General features: G+C 39.1%; 1 protein-coding gene across 4 annotated transcripts in view; it reads right to left on the reverse strand.

Moving 5' to 3' along the window:
- Nucleotides 1-16,167, reverse strand: part of CEMIP2 (cell migration inducing hyaluronidase 2) — a 60,272-nt gene that overhangs the window by 9,246 nt on the left and 34,859 nt on the right. For all 4 annotated transcript variants that reach the window (XM_061470800.1, XM_061470796.1, XM_061470798.1 and 1 more), the window contains exons 8-18: nucleotides 15,541-15,750; nucleotides 14,967-15,172; nucleotides 14,353-14,422; nucleotides 11,101-11,229; nucleotides 9,345-9,433; nucleotides 7,299-7,430; nucleotides 6,806-6,841; nucleotides 5,950-6,105; nucleotides 1,784-1,961; nucleotides 1,091-1,306; nucleotides 155-363 (exon numbers count right to left, since the gene is read on the reverse strand). In XM_061470800.1, the coding sequence (XP_061326784.1) occupies nucleotides 155-363; nucleotides 1,091-1,306; nucleotides 1,784-1,961; nucleotides 5,950-6,105; nucleotides 6,806-6,841; nucleotides 7,299-7,430; nucleotides 9,345-9,433; nucleotides 11,101-11,229; nucleotides 14,353-14,422; nucleotides 14,967-15,172; nucleotides 15,541-15,750 (1,631 nt within the window). The remainder of the gene's footprint in view (nucleotides 1-154; nucleotides 364-1,090; nucleotides 1,307-1,783; nucleotides 1,962-5,949; nucleotides 6,106-6,805; nucleotides 6,842-7,298; nucleotides 7,431-9,344; nucleotides 9,434-11,100; nucleotides 11,230-14,352; nucleotides 14,423-14,966; nucleotides 15,173-15,540; nucleotides 15,751-16,167) is intronic.

The following is a 16,167-nucleotide window of genomic DNA, read 5'->3' on the forward strand; positions in this document are numbered from 1 at the left end:
GCTTTTCATACTCTAGCATTTGTAATCACAAAAAAAAAAAACAACCCAAGATCCAATCTTACTGATGGTGGCAAACTCTCACAGATGTTAATTCTGCAGAACATTACTTCAGTACTGCCTTATGGACCAATGACATTAAAGAACATAAACATACTTGTTGAAGTTAATGAGATAAAGATAGGTGACATTTGGAGCTTTTCCATTCCAATGTATTGTGTAGCCCTTTTGGAGCATCACTACTGGCTGGTACTGTTGAAAGACAGCTCTCTGATTAATACCTCGGAGAACCATGGGGCTGGCTGGGTACTCATCTCGTACAATAGTCATGGACAGATTCTGTCCATTCCATGTTTGGACATAAACCTATATGGTATTAAGAAGGATAAAAGGAAAAAGGAAAGATTAGGACACTGTGCAAAAAGAAATAGTGAATAATAATCAGTAATTATCCAAAAAGCTGCAATTTGATGTTCTGAGTCACGCAATACAAAAACCTCCTGAAGAAAAGGACTATTAAAAAAAACCAAAGTATTGTAGATTTTGCCCATTTTGCAGACAAAAAACAGAGGGAGGGAGAGAGGGAGGGAAAAAAAAACAACCCAAAAAAGCAGAATCAGCTATGGTACTTGGCCAAAGTTGTATAGAACAGGAACCAGAACATGAATCAGATCTGCGTGAGATTTGTATTTACAGGTGGTACTTAACATCTCAAAAAAAACCCAACCATAATAAAAAAGCACCCCTTAAAGCCCCACGCTGTGAAAATAAGACAGACAGCTCCAGTGGGAGAAAACACCTCCAATGCAAAAATGTTCTTGCGGATAGGGCTACAACATAGAACTGCTGGCATGCATACACATTTGGTTTTACCTTGCAGCATATAACACTGTAGTCCCAGTTTGCGTGCTGAAGGGAAGATGATATACACAACTGACTGAAAAGTGTAATGTTCATAAAAGTATTTTTAAAACTTTGAGGAATTTCTAAATTCAAAGACAGCTGATTTTGCAGTTGTTAAGACCTCCCCTGCCCCTCACAAGTTGTTTGTATTGTAGATTTGCCCCAAACAGAAAGGTTCAGGAGTACTAGCCTGTGCATAGGTCCCACTGCAAACCACTCCACTCCATTCTGTAATATTAATGCATTTGGGGTGTTGAATCAAGTAGTTATCCATTCTGCCCACATAGGTATTCTTGTAGTCAGTCACTGAACCATCTAGATCATGGAATATTGAGTTCTTGTCACCATCCAGATCTCCTTCTTCAAACCAGGGACCAGGTTTTCCAAAGAAGGCTTTCAAAGAAACCTGGCAACAACAATTAAAATATTTATTTTTCTCCCCAGACAAAGCACAGACTAACACACTTGCACACCTGCAGAATCATAGGAATTTAACAAAGTTGATTAAAAACCTTATCGAAAGGACAGAAAAATAGATACTTTGATTTTTAGTAACAAGCCCTGGCCAGGTCTTACTTCTGAAATGCTAATATTTGCAACTGAAAATTCTATTAAGGATATACCATACCTTACAAAATCTCCTTTCATCTTTCCCATTAGCCATGAAAGAGATCATTATTGCAACATAGCCTACATCTCCGTTGGCATTACTTTTTTGTTCCGGAGACAAAGGATACACCCTGGTGACTTCTAACCAAGAAAGAAACTCTCTAGCAGGGATGTATGGAAAAGATGACCTAGGGGTGGCCCTTGGATGTTTTTTTTAACTACAGCAAGAATAAAGCCATTTACAAGAATAAAATAAAACTTGCAATAAACTTACATTTGGACCAAACTTCACAAGAGAAATGTTGTTTTTTGGTGTCATCTGCCATGGATTTTTCATTAAGAATCCAACTGCACTGGTAAATCTGTCTGGAGTTGGTACAAAGTTTTTGAATGTGCACTTGGTAAGGTGAATAGGTCCATCATAAATTTGAAATCCTCTGATTGGAAATGTCCTGTTAATGCAAGTAAATATTTATACCATCTTGTAACAAAACCCATGATAAGCCGGAATCTGTGTTGTAAGTACATTTCCTCTCAGAGGAATCAAGAGAGCAACATTTAGAGAATGACCTGGAGGTTAGATCTTAGTAAAGGAAAACTTTTCCTGTGCTTATCTAATGCATCTACCCTCCCACATACTCTAGTATTTCCTGATAGAAGTGCTATCACTTCGCAAATGTGCCCCTTCCCCAATACTGAAAATACAGCAGAATAATACCACCTGGTCTTTGACTAATCATGGCAACTGGGAGAAGTGCCTGCAGACTGGAGAAAAGCAAACATGACTTTTAAGTTGAAGAAAGAACACCCAAGGAACTGAAGGCTGGTGAGCTTCAGCTTGATCCCCAGGATGGTGATGGAGCAGCCAATCCTGAAAACCATTTCAAGGAACAGAAGGACAAGAACTCAGCAGGAATGGTTGAGACCCAGTCCCTTGGGAAACAGTACTGAAGGACAAAGGGGTGCAGGAAGCCTGGACACTCCTTAAGGTGTCACCAAAAGTCAGGAGAATAAAACTCCTTAATAACAATGTAGCATTAAGAAGCAAGCGTTACTTATTATGGTGCTGGATGCACAGGGGATAGCTCCTCCTAACACGCATGCCAGTTCTTATAGGTTTCTTCCTTATAAGCATCCATCTCATACATATATTCCCAGAAATCTTATACATATTATAATTTATTCCCAGAATTAATTAACATGAGTTAACTACTCACTAGAATACGCGCAGTTTATTTTAAGTAAGGGTCCCAAGGGTCTTTGGGACCCCCGGTGATCGTATCTTTGTTGACCTCCGGTTGAACTTTTCTCACCTTCCTTTTATGGCCTTAGGCTGGCCTCTCTTCTGACTTTGTGAAGAATGGTTCCCAGTTCATTGAGCTGGAGAGGCACTTTGTGAACAACAGTTCCTAGTTCAGGGAGCTGGATAGGTAAAGAATGTTCTTTACCCATTGTCTTGTTCCTCCTTGACATATGTATGGTATTGTTTGGTTAAAGTTCAACTTGGTGGTTTGCTTCAGCTAACAATCAGTAAAACAAGTCCTCTCCTATCAAAGGCATGGGAGCAGGCAGTCCCCATGTGCTGAAAGCCTAACCAGCAGAGAAGACCAGCCTGGTTGAACAGATACAGCTAGAACTCAGGAAAAAAAAAAAGAGAATCTATCACCAGTGGAAAAAGGGACTGTTACCCTAAGAGGAGTACAAAGATAATGCTAGGTTATGCAAGGAGAAAATTAGAAAGGTGAAGGAACAGCTGGAACTTAATCTGCCTGCTACTATAAAAGATAATAAAACATATTTTTACACATAAATTAGCAATAAAAAGGTGGGCCAAGGAGAACCTCCATCCTCTACTTGATACTGGGGGAAACCTAGTGACTGTGGATGAGGAAAAGGCTGAGGTACTTAATGCCACCTTTGCCTCAGTTTTTAATAGCCAGACCAGCCACCCTCAGGGTACTCAGTTCCCTGAGCTAGATGACAGAGATGAGGAGCTGACTGAAGGCCCCATAAATCAGGAGGAAATGGTTAGAGACCTCCTGCTTTACTTAATCATATACAAATCTATGAGGCCAGATGGGTTACACCTAAGAGTGCTGAATAAGCTGACAGAGGAGATGTATCAGTGATCTGGATGAGGGGATTGAGTACACCCTCAGTAAATTTATGGACAACATCAAGTTGGGTGGGAGTGTGATCTGCTGGAGGGTAGGAAGGCTCTGCAGAGAGATCTGGACAGGCTGATTGATGGGCCGTAGCCAATCATATGATGTTCAACAACGCAAAGTATAATGCATTTGGGTCACAACACCACCAAGCAACACTACAGGCCTGGGGAAGAGTGGCTGGAAAGCTGCTTGGTGGAAAAGGACCTGGGAGTGCTGCCTGATGCCTGAACACAAGCCAGTCTGTGCCCAGGAGGCCAGAAAGCCACCAGCATCCTGGCCTGTATCAGAAATAGCGTGGCCTGTAGGTAATGGCCTCAAAGCTGCACCAGGGGAGGTTTAGATTGGATATTAGGGAAAATTTCTTCGTCAAAAAGGTGATCAGGTACTGGCACAAGCTATCCAGAGAAGTGGTGGAGTCACCATGCCTGGAAGTATTCAAAAAACCGTATGTATGAGGCCCTTAGTGACACAGTTTAGTGGTGGACTTTGCAGTCCTGGGGTAACAGTTGGACTTGATGCTCTTAAAGGTCTTTTCCAACTTAGTTGATTCTACGATTCTGTGGTAATGATTGGAATGGATTCATCAAGGAGCAGTCATGCTAGACCAACTTGATAAACTTCTGTGATGAAATGACTGGCCTGGTAGCTGAGCGGACAGCAGTGGACACAGTCTACCTAAACTTCAGCAAGGCTTCTGACACTGTCTCTCAAGATTCTCATGAAGTATGGAATGGATGACAGGACAGTAAGGTGGACTGAAAACCAGCTGAATAGCTGGGTGCAGAGGGTGGTGGCATGAAGTCTACCTGGAAGTATCTAGTGGTGCATCCCTGGGGCCACTATTCAATCTTGTTCAACATCTTCATTAGTGATCGGATGACGGTGCTGAGCACACCAAGTCTTCAGAGGGCAAAAATCTGCAAGGAGCAGCTAATACACCAGAGGATTGTGCTGCCATCAAGGCAGACCTCAACAGGCTGCAGAAATGGGCAAATGAGAACCACATGAACTTCAACATGGGTAAGTGTAAAGCCCTGAACTAGGGAGGAACAATCCTACACACCAGTGAAAAGGACTTACAGGTCCTGGTGGAAATCAAGCTGAGCATAGGCCAAAGAAGTGCCCTTGCTTCAAAGAGGTAAATGGCATCCCGAGCTGCACTGGGAGATGTGTCATCAACAGATTGAGGAAGGTCATCCTTCCCATCTGCTCAGCATTGGTGAAGCCACACCTAAAGTGCTTTTCCCCAGTATGAGACAGGTATGGAGCTGCTGGAGAGAATCCAAAGGCTACAAAGATAATTAAGTGGCTGGAGCATCTCCCACAAGAGGAAACATTGTGAGACCTCAGACTGTTAAGCCTGGAGCAGAGAAGGCTCAGATGGAAATCTCATCGATGTATAAGAATCTCTGAAGAGAGGGTGCAAAGAAGTTGCAGCCAGACTCTTTCCAGTGGTACCCAGTGACAGGATCACAGGCAATGGGCACAAGCCGAGAAACAGGAGAGTCCTCCTGAACATAAGGAAACACTTTTTCCACTGTAAGGATGGAAAGCACTGTAAGGATGACTGAGCACTGGCACAGGTTACAGAGAGGTTGTGCAATCTTCATCCTTGCAGATGTTCTAAAGCTGCTTGAACACGGTCCTGGAAAACCAGCTCTAGGTGGTCCTTCTTGAGCAGGGCAGCTGGACAAGATGACTCCCAGAGGTCCCTTTCAATCTCCACTGTTCCATGATTCTGCTCAACTACATCTCATTTACCACCATCACATTAACAACTTCTTGCTAAATGGCTAAGCAGCAAAAAAACAGGGTGGACTCTACCTACCTTATCTTTCTTGCCTATTTCGTGTCAGGGGCAGGATCTGGCACTACGTTAAACGAGTACCACAGCAAGCCAGAAAGAAAAGGATCATGATCACAGATTGGGATTTGTCATAGAAAGAATATAGCCTCTAGTCCTAAACTGACCCTTTGAAACCCTGTTACCTGAAAGCTTTTTCCTTCTCTCTTCCAGGCCCAAATGTTGTTTAAAACTAAGGTTTCAAGAAAGTAGAACAACTTTATCTACGGAAAACTGACCTGTAGTAGAACCAGATGAAAACTGGCTCAGCAAAAAGGTGAGAGTGACACTGCTGCACACAAAGTGTTAAAAATGAGTGACACCTTCAACAGAGCCTTAGCCTCTCACAGCTCAAGCGAAAAGGGTGTTTATATCTGACAACAGAGAAAGTTTCTTGTATCATTTCTACCTCACCCGTAACATACTTACCGATTTCTAGGCAGAGTGCGTGCCTTGTTGTCTATCCCGCCAGTTCCCGCATATTTATTTTGGCCGCCTAAAAACCCGTAATTCTTGCTCTCACCAATGAACAGAGACTCAGATACCTCCTGACTGGCACCTTCATCATTTGGGAAGCTCCCATCACTGTCAAAGCAACATCAGAGATTAGCTTTTAGCCTCCCCAGTAGATGAAAACACCGAGGCATAGTCCTACTTTTACTTCTGTAACAGTCCTGCTAAAGCAGAGCAGTCTAGACTTCATGTACAATACAGAGAAAAATAAATTTAATCATTAACAGTATCATAGGCTGTTTGAAATGCCAGCAGACAGCTGAGTGTTAAATTTTTTATCTCCCTCTGTAGTGCAGCATTCTTTAACAGCCTACTTTTGCAGTCCTAGAACCAGCCTGCCATAACCTAAATGGCATCAATTTTGGCTTATTCCTTAATTTACTTGGTTCTGTTTTGTTAGAAAGAGACTCTGCCCCCTTCAAAATGCTCATCTTCTTTCTTTTCCATTACTTGCTTTCAATTGTTCAGGAGGAAAAATCAAAATGCCTAAGGAATCATACAATACCAAAAATATGTGGATAAATGTATCCCTTCTGGCAAAAAGGAAGGAAATTGTGGTGTAAACCAAGCACAGGTTGAAGTGAAGTGCAAGCTTTGGCAGCTGTGTCAGCTTACAGCCTTTATAACATCAGTGCACTACTCGAAATAGAACTAGGCCCAAAAATAAAACTATGACTTTATGAAAGTAAACCTATTAATTTTAATAGATGGATGTATATTTTCTAAGATTCTAGGCAAGAAAAAACAGAAGTGATTAACATAAAGTACTTACCTAGCAAATGTCAAACCTATTCCATTGTCTGCAAACCTAAAAGAAAGTTCAAAGCTTCAGTCATATTTTCGGGATTATCCTACAACAAGCTACTATAAGAGCACACCCTGCCATGCACAGAAAAAAAGCCTTAATTTTTCTATTAATGGAATTTAGAACCAGCACACACTTAACACATATAAAAATGATGCTGTTAAAAAAAACCCTGTTTTACCACAGATACCTCAGTATAAACTTACTGTCTCAACCAACTTTTAGAATTCTTTTTACTACATAGTTTCTTTTTGCCTTTTAAGGAAGGTTCTCATCTAACCACATATAAACTTGTTTCATTTAAAGTAGTGGAATGGTGTGAAAGCTGTTCAAGATACTGAGAAGTTCCTCGAGGTAAGCATTAGTCTTTCCTTACAACCCTGTTGTAATGCATTTTCATGAACAAAGCTTCGGGGGAAACTTCTTAACAACATGCAGCTGTTTGCTTCTGGATACCCACCCAGAGTTTTGAATGAGGATATCCCCTCCCCTGACCCACGCCCCATGATCATTGTTTTTGAAAGAGATTAATCTGTCAATCAGGGCAGCAACTCGGGGCTTTTCAGGGTCTGCATCTTGATGAGGTCGAAACCTGGGACAGATAAAAAAAACAGAAACTCAACATAAGAATACTGTTTGCTTTACACATGTGATACATGCTGGCCTGAGAAAGCCTGAAAGATAAAGACTCATGCTCATCTGATGGGCAAAATCCACTCTGCTTCCTGTTTGCAATTACAGAAGCCAAAAACCAGGTGCATCTCAAGCTCTCTATTTCGGGGAATGGTTTTGGGGGGTAAAAAGAAGCAGGAACATAAAACTTCTCTTTTTCAGTAACTCTCACAGACTTTTGCTCAATCTCCCCGAGTTCCTTTAGCTGCATCTCACCTGCTTTTATCCCCTTGCTTTTCATTTTTGCTCTCTCCAAAGTACTCTCTCCCAACTTGCAGCATTAATGTCAAAGTTTGATGGAGGGAATTAAAGCTCCTTGGAAGGATACATAGGCCTGACATGCACTATAAAGGCTGGCAGCTTGTCTAAATGCTCTTTCAAATCTTTCAAACTCTTCTGATGTCGAGGAGTGCTCCTTCTTTGAGTACACTCAAGATACTTTTCTGTTCCAACCCAGACACTCCACATTGCTATCAAGATGGTCTCATACAGAAAGTTATGGCTGGAATCTATTTTAGACAACAGGAAGAAACAACCTGATAAAAGGCTGGTGGAAGCTTTCACTTAACTATTCCTAACAAAACTATTTCCAAGCAAAAAGTAATCAATTAAGAAAAAGATTACAAAAATCCGTTTTGAGGCACATAAAGAAATATATGTGTCCTTTATCCCAATCACTTTGTACTCCAATTTCACTCTGCCCTGCCTCCCCCCAAGGGAGGAAGGGAAGAATGGGTAATTTTTATTTTTCTTTTTGTTGAGAGTGTTGGGCTCCTCAATTAATGTTTAAATGCCTCTAGTTTGGGTCCATGTACAATAATTAGTGGCCTCATGTATTTAGAGAGTGCCTTATTACTTCTTCGGCTGCTGCAAAACCTGAAACCCATCTCTCATGCACTGACTTTCTCGCATCCTCTTCTGATGCCCTGTCAACACATTACAGGTTCTCACAGCTCATTTTGCCCCTCATACGTTCCTCTTGTCCAACTGTTTCGAAGGATGTAATCCACAAGGATTATATAAGTTTTCCATTAAAACATCAAACTAGTGAGTTCTTGTCCAAATCATGAACCAAGTATTGCCAAAACTGGGAACTATTCTCTCTGCACCTGCAACTATCATTTAACTTCCTCATTCTAAAAACAGGTCAATCAGAACTAAAGATATTCATATGAGTTGTATTGTCAGCCTTAATGCTTAGTTGTTATAATAAAATGTTCAGATACAGTTGTTGTCATTATACCATTATCCCAGGCTATTTTATTTGAAGTTCAGGGTAAGAGTAAGCAGGCACAGGATAACATGGAATTTTTCTAAACTCTCCATAAACTATCTCACTTTGTAAACTAAAGAAAATGTGGTTGATTGCTCCATCTCTGCAAAAAGCCTTCAGTAAAACTACCACTGACTTATAATCTCCAAGTCCAAAAGGTATGGCAGGAAGCATTCAGTGGTAGGAAAGCCAAGCAGAGGTATTACTTGGCTCTATTAAGCCTTTTTCTAGTAATTATTTAAAACCGAGACATAAATCAGAAGAGCAGATTTTAAAGACAGTAAGCAGCAATTCCATAAAATACTTTAAGCACGACAGTGGAACATATTTGAAATGATGTCTCCTAAGAGGCTGAAAACTACCCTGAGCAAGGGTTCAGAAGTTAACAGCTCCATGCTCTGATGTTCCCAAAACAGATAAACAAATGGAGGAAGAATATATTAATTTATTGTTATTATTTATAAATAATTATAGTTTTAAAAATAGTTTTCCTGATGTGAATGTAAGAGCAAACTGAGAACTTTGTGATTCTTCACTCACTTGAAAGAAAATATCCTTTACCTTGCATTGTTATCCAAACAAAGATATTCTCTGGGATCATCAGCGCTAGCATTAGTTGTTTTAACACCTTTATCAATGAACAAACCAGCCTGAAACAAGCAAGGAAAGAAAATTCATGCAACCCAAAACTAAAATCTAGAGCAACCACTACATTTTTAAACTTTAAATTTTACATTGCATTCGATTCACACATTAGAAACTTCCAGATCTATTTGTCCTTAACTGACATATTGTCTAAAGGAAGAAAAACATGTTTCCACTAATCTGGGATTTAAAAAAAAAAAAAAAAAGAGCAATGGAAAATCATTACAGTTCATTTCAGACTTCTTTCACAATGTCTGACTATTTGAGGTTTTGCACTTATTTCCAGATGCTGTTCTGGAAAATCAAGAATCCAATTTTGAGGTGAATTCAAAATATTCTCACTAATGGGGGTAAAAAAAAAAAAAACAACAAACCACCAAACCAAAAACCCAAATCCCACACTGTGAAAAATGCTTTGTATTTAAAATTATAAATTACCTTCACCACTGAAATGGATTTTTGCCCAAGCAATCACCAATTTGAAACTCAATAATCCACTATGAAATAATTGGAGAAAACAGAAGCAGAAAGAAGCACAAATATGCATTCATCCTGACTAACATACACAAATACCTGCAGGTACTTCCACATCTAATCCAAATTACGATTACAATTGAAAGTTCCTACATGACTGGATCCTTAGACCTACCAGTGGAGTTTGCCCTTTTAATATGGAATTTTAGCACACAAATCCCTACTCTTGTTTGAAGATAGTATGACCCATACAGCTGAAAAACTTTTTCTTTACAATGCGGTTTTGTATTCAGTGTGTTTTAATTCCAATCTGAACAAATGCCCTGCAGTCCCAAACACACCATTAACACAACTTCTGTGAAGCAGTGCATCATTTTTGGTATCCCCAACACCCAACTGTCAAGTAGAATCAGTTTCACTTGGTAAAAAACAAAATCCACTACTGATCCTGAAGTTTACTATGTAAACTTCGAACACAAATTAATATTTCGATGGCTTTGTAAACGTCATTAGATTTATACATATACATATGCACACACACAGACACAGAGCGGCTAGATTCCAAATGAAATAATTAAAGGACTTAGTTGCATGTGAAAAAATTACAGTAAAGCCACATACATGAAAGTATGTATGATAAAACTATGATTCCATTCTAAAACAATGCTGGATGCCTGTAGCTAGGCTGAGAAGCCTCAAAAAAAAATGTTGCCAATGGCAGGGCTCCTGAAGGTAACCTAGAAGCATAATCTCTATTCGGAGACTGCCACCATGTGTAAACACCTAGGTTACTGTACATTAGAGACTTAGGAAGAAAGTCACAGCTGTTCCAGGAAGCTATTAGATGAATGACAACTACAATAAACTTTGATGCTTCAAGGGTCAGCTTTCTCTGGAGTAGAAAACAATGCCATCAGTAAGAGAGTAGCATCTGAAATGCTACTTCTGAGAGAATTTATTTCATTTGAAGCATTCATTGATTTTAGTTGGGTTCTGCCTTAAGAGGATATTAAACAGTTAATACCTGAAATGTGGCAGGAAACTATACACATGATTATACACCTTTCTACAACACCTAGATATGATAATGTAGTTCAAACACAGCATGAATCCACCAGGTAACCAGCTTAAAATGTAAAAAGACAATTCCCAATTTAGAATATTTACGTATTTTTTTTTTAATGAGATAATAAATTACCTTAAAATTAGAGTGAACCCTGTTGTTATAGAAGATTCCTAGGGGTGTAAGCTCTGACTTGGTTTCAGTGGCCACACTATGAGAATCACCTGTAGCAATCCTGTGGAACAAATACCATATTCCAGCATCCTGCAAGCAAGAAAAGAGTGAAGTTACTTATAAGTGAATCTGATACTACTATCAGCGCCGATCTATCGAATCACAAAGTAGGTGTATGCTAAGTGGAACTTGGATATTTTAACTAAGGAAGTGAATAAGAACATAGCTCAAACCAACTGTGCACTATGGAATATATTTTTCAAAACAAAGTCTTCAAACACCTCTCCAGGGAATATGTGGAAGTTTGCAAATAAGGCTATATTCTAGTGAATAATGTGCACTATAAAGCGTTTTGCTTTTCAGGGAAGCCATTTAACACAACACATTTAAGATCCTCTAATATTTCAAGCCAGAAAAGCATCAGAATTAATGTAACTTTTGCATTTTAGTTGCATTTCATTACATACACTTGATTTTCCTTTGTTTACTAGTAAATCATACTGTTTACAGTAAAACACTGGAAAACCCCCCTCTCCTCTTTACTGCTGCAGTCTAACTAAGGTTTGCTCATCTCTGCTCACATCGTAATTTAATGACACAGCCAAAAAACCCAAAAGAGCTTTCAGAGGAAGGGAAAAAAAAAGCACATCAAGAAGTCTGGCCAGTTCAGAGCACTGTGCCAATAAAATGCAGTAATAATTTCAGCATCTGTTCATTTTCTCCACTTCTTCAACATCCCCCTGCTTTTAAAGAAGCTGGAATTATCTGCTAAATGAGATCAGTAAAAGTCCGCTTTTCAACCACAGATGAGTTCACAAGAGATAGCATCAGGACATCATCTCCAGAACAGATACCTACAAACATGAAAAAATTTTGCCTGACTACATGGTCTGTGCCCTTATAAAATTAAAAATATCACTGCATAAGGCACATTAAAGGGTTAAACAGTAGTTACAGAAACACTGTATACCGAGTGCTCATTTTCTGAAAAAACAGTCATCATCCTCTTGTTAAAGAAAGATGGATAAAGCCAATTCATTCTGGCTTCAAAGATTCGATGCGTTTCATTCAGAGTATACTCATTTTCCAAGCAGTCCTGGAAACTCTGCTTCTCAGTAACATATTCCCACCCGTAATGATGACACACTTTGACATTTCTAGTGATTAACAATTCCAAAGCAAATGTGGATGTTCCATTAATAAAAATACCAAAATCTTACTTCACATATAATTAAATACAGCTCTGTGCTTGGCAGGCTCAAGTAATTCTCATCCAAAACATATTCCGATGCTTGGAAAAAAGTTTAATAAACTTAAAAGCTCCTTAAGCACTTGCAAGCATTCCAAAAAATTAAAATTCCACCACCACCACCCTCCAGCTCAAACAAAAGAAACATCTATTGCTGATACACCCTTACAATAGGCTTCATTGTGTAACAAAGGAGATGGGAAGGCAATGGAATTATTTCATTTGCTTGTGAATTGTTATAGTTTAAACCAGCAAAAGCTCTACAGTGCAGAGTTTGTATCAACACAGTTGGAGTATTCTGTTTCTGAAACATAATAAGCTGTAGCCCCTTTGCAACGGAGGTATATTAGAGTGGCCAGACACACAAACACTTGCTCTGACCATGCACATTCTGGTAACAGAAGAAGTGACATTTACTGGGATACACTACAGAAGCAGAAAAAGACCTTGCAGGTTTTGAACAGTACATCAAGGAAGCTTTAACTTAACCTGCAATGCTAATACAAGGTAAAGCAATATTATACAAAGCAGAAAAAATTGAAAAACATTGCACTGAATCACAGTCTAGTTTGGGATGGAAGCAACCTTAAAAGATCATCTGGTTCCAAACCTCCTGCCACACGCAGGGACACCTTCCACTAGACCAGGGTGCTGAAAACCCTATTCAACCTGGCCTAGGTTTGCTGTGCTTTGTTCTCAAACTTAGGTTTGCTTTCCTCCACTGTATGCACCTCGTTTGAGCCATGAAGAGCCAAGAGAGAAAAATGCTTTTGTAAACTTCTGAAGGAGTTTACTTGAAAACCATTACCAGTGTATCTTTGCATCACAGCACAACTTTTCTCTTGGATCTGCCTTCCTCAAGCCCACCTCCAAACTATCTGTGACTTTGGAACTAGAAGCACCAGCTTTACAGAATAGCCGTGTTTATGATGAGGCTTACATTTGTCGTGGCATGCCTACTTTGCCTGCCAGAGTCCTAGTGCTGATTGGTTTGATAAGGGTGTCCAGATCCTTCCTAGTGGTAGACAGTCAACTAGAAAAGTTTGTCCAAAAGCAAAATAAACAACCCCCCCAAAAAATCCTCCAAAAACCAAACCAAAATAATAAAAAAAAACAAATACTCCAGACCATACAAAACACAGAACAAAAGTTTCTAAGGCAATTTTAATACTCTAGATATTTTAACTCATTTAAATATTTTGAATCCTGTTCTTTTAATAACAGTATTCTGTGCCTAAGAATACAATGACACACATTCATATTCTACTTCCAGCACTGGAGCCTTTGCAACAACAGCCATCTTGCCTGTTTTCCATTCCCACTGATCTCTTCAAAACAATCCACTCAAAACCATGCATGTAACAGCCTTTCATCCAGTGTAGAACATACGCCAGCCCCCTCCTCCACAACGTACTGAGTAGTTCAGCTTTACTTTGCAAGCAGCTGTGACAAATGATTTGCAGTAATATAAGGCACACAACAAGCAAAACCATATCAGCAGTCAGATTGGAAAACAAATGACTAACAACTGACAATAAAAGCGTTTTAGCTGTTTCTTACACAATAAAGATTTTTTGTAGTCATTTTTCATATCAATAAATACAGCTACGGATAAATCTTCCAAAGCAGTCACACAGCAAACTCATAACAAGCTACAGAAAATACAAAGGCCTTAATATGAAATGCACTAGTTCTTTGGAAATAAAAGGATATTTGTACATATACTTATTGACAATATTGGCAGGTCTACTGACTACAAAGAGGAAGAGATCTCCTCTGTTCCAGCAACAACAAAGACTTAAATGCACACCTAGGCAAAATTGTAATGCCAGTATGCTGCCAAACTTAAAAAGAACACATTCATATATAAAAATGTATTTAGTTTTGGCAGTGTAAATGTTGCAGGTTTTACAAGTACCAGTGGCATTGAGTAGTTTATGTTAAATTACCTTCATATGCCTCACCTGTGATCCTGCTGCTGCATTATTTATAAGATGATTGTTGGGATGAGAAATCCAGAATGTCGAAACTGCCCTGAAATATTATTCCAAAAGAAGTTATTATGGAAAAAAGGTGTAACTCCTACAAAAATATCTCACTTTTGCAACAAACACATCAGAAAAAAACTAAACTGATGGCTGAAGTCATTACTTCATATATTAAAAAAAAGAAAAAAAAAAAAAAATCACACCCCACACACACATTTAGAAATCAAAAATAATTCACTCAATGCACAGTGTTTTATTTAATGCTGTTCAGATACTCTGTGCAATGATAAACTGCTTAATAAACTTCTACAAGAGATGAGTCTTATGCAGAAAAACTATTTATGACTTGAGAAAGTGCATGCCTTTACAAAGAAGATGCAGCTTTAAAAGTCTGCTGAGCAAGTACTGCAAAACACAAGTCTTCCTACAAAACAACTTATTTTTTCTCCTTAATAAAAGACTAAACACTAACTCCATTTAAGGTGTCTGTACTCTTCAAATTATACATGTTCCCATCTGTACACTGTCAAGAGATCAGCAGCAGTTCAGCTGCTGCAGCTGGTTTGATTTTTTCACCCTGAAATACTCACATGCAGTCTGTGGCTGGCACTGGGATATAACTGCCATAAACTTTATCCCTAATAATAGTACACATGCTGCTGTTTCTATCTGTAGGAAGAAGAGTGCCTGGTTTTGTGACTAGCCCAAGGTTGTGGAATAAAGTATTCCTCTGCTCAATGCCATCTTCTGTGAAGAAACAGTGACCTAGTGTGTCATAGCCAATGGTGTCCTTTATCTGCAGAAATACAAGTTCATTATGTCAGTGTCAATAGCAATTACTGTGATCTATTTGACAAGTACCCTCTAGTTTTACTATCTTGGCACAGCTGCAGAGTGAAGCTTCTGTATCAGCAGCTCAGATAATTCAAGCATATAGTTTATTTATCCCTTACAAACATACTACTGTGTCTGGAGAGCTTAGCTGCCTGGAACAATTGGTGAGATTTGTTAAAAATAAGTAAATAAGTTAGTTTCATTTTTTCATTTATTCATTGCAATAAAAAACCATTTCTGAACTTGAAGAAGGAAGAGGACTATTTCTGCTCTAAAAGGTCTTTGTAACATTTATTTCAACGGAGTACGTTTTACTCTCCTTGCACCTACCAGCAAGCCATTAGTCGCATGAATAGTCACACATCTGGAAAAACAGTGGTGAATGGAAAGACCTTCCAGGTAAGTCTTAAAGCTATAACCTCCTTTTTCATCCACATCCCCACAAAGGTGAAAGTGAACAGGGTAACTTCCAATCTGCTGCTGGCCCATTTGCTTCAATTCCACATAGGAGAGATGAACAGATGTAAAATTCTTCAAAATCTAAAAATATCACAAGAAGTCCAGGATGAATAACCAGTATTTGCTTTTTAACCAATGGAAATTTAAGTTAATACATCATTTATACTGGATGTACAGAAGTCAGGTGTACAGTTACCACAGGCCAACACAATGAAATACAAAACAATCACTACTGTCTTGCTCAATATCCTGCCTCACAAAACAGCGTCCTTCATAAAAAAGCATAAAAGCTAAATCTGTGTGGCTAAATCAGAGCCATTTAAATCAGATATACTGTCACACTTTATTCTTTGGTCTGTATGAGCTAGCATGTTAAATATTCTTTACATACTGTCCAAATATACAAAAGCCACCCGTATCAGGGCCCGTCTATACTGAAGCTGCACCAATGTAGCCCACAGGATAGCCTGGGACAGGCTTAGCTGATGTCACAGAATA

This window comes from Pezoporus flaviventris, unplaced genomic scaffold (assembly GCF_033815535.1).
Source record: "Pezoporus flaviventris isolate CSIRO_AGI_PZ_B2104156 unplaced genomic scaffold, CSIRO_AGI_Pfla_v1 ptg000064l, whole genome shotgun sequence".
NCBI classification, from domain to species: Eukaryota; Metazoa; Chordata; class Aves; order Psittaciformes; family Psittacidae; genus Pezoporus; species Pezoporus flaviventris.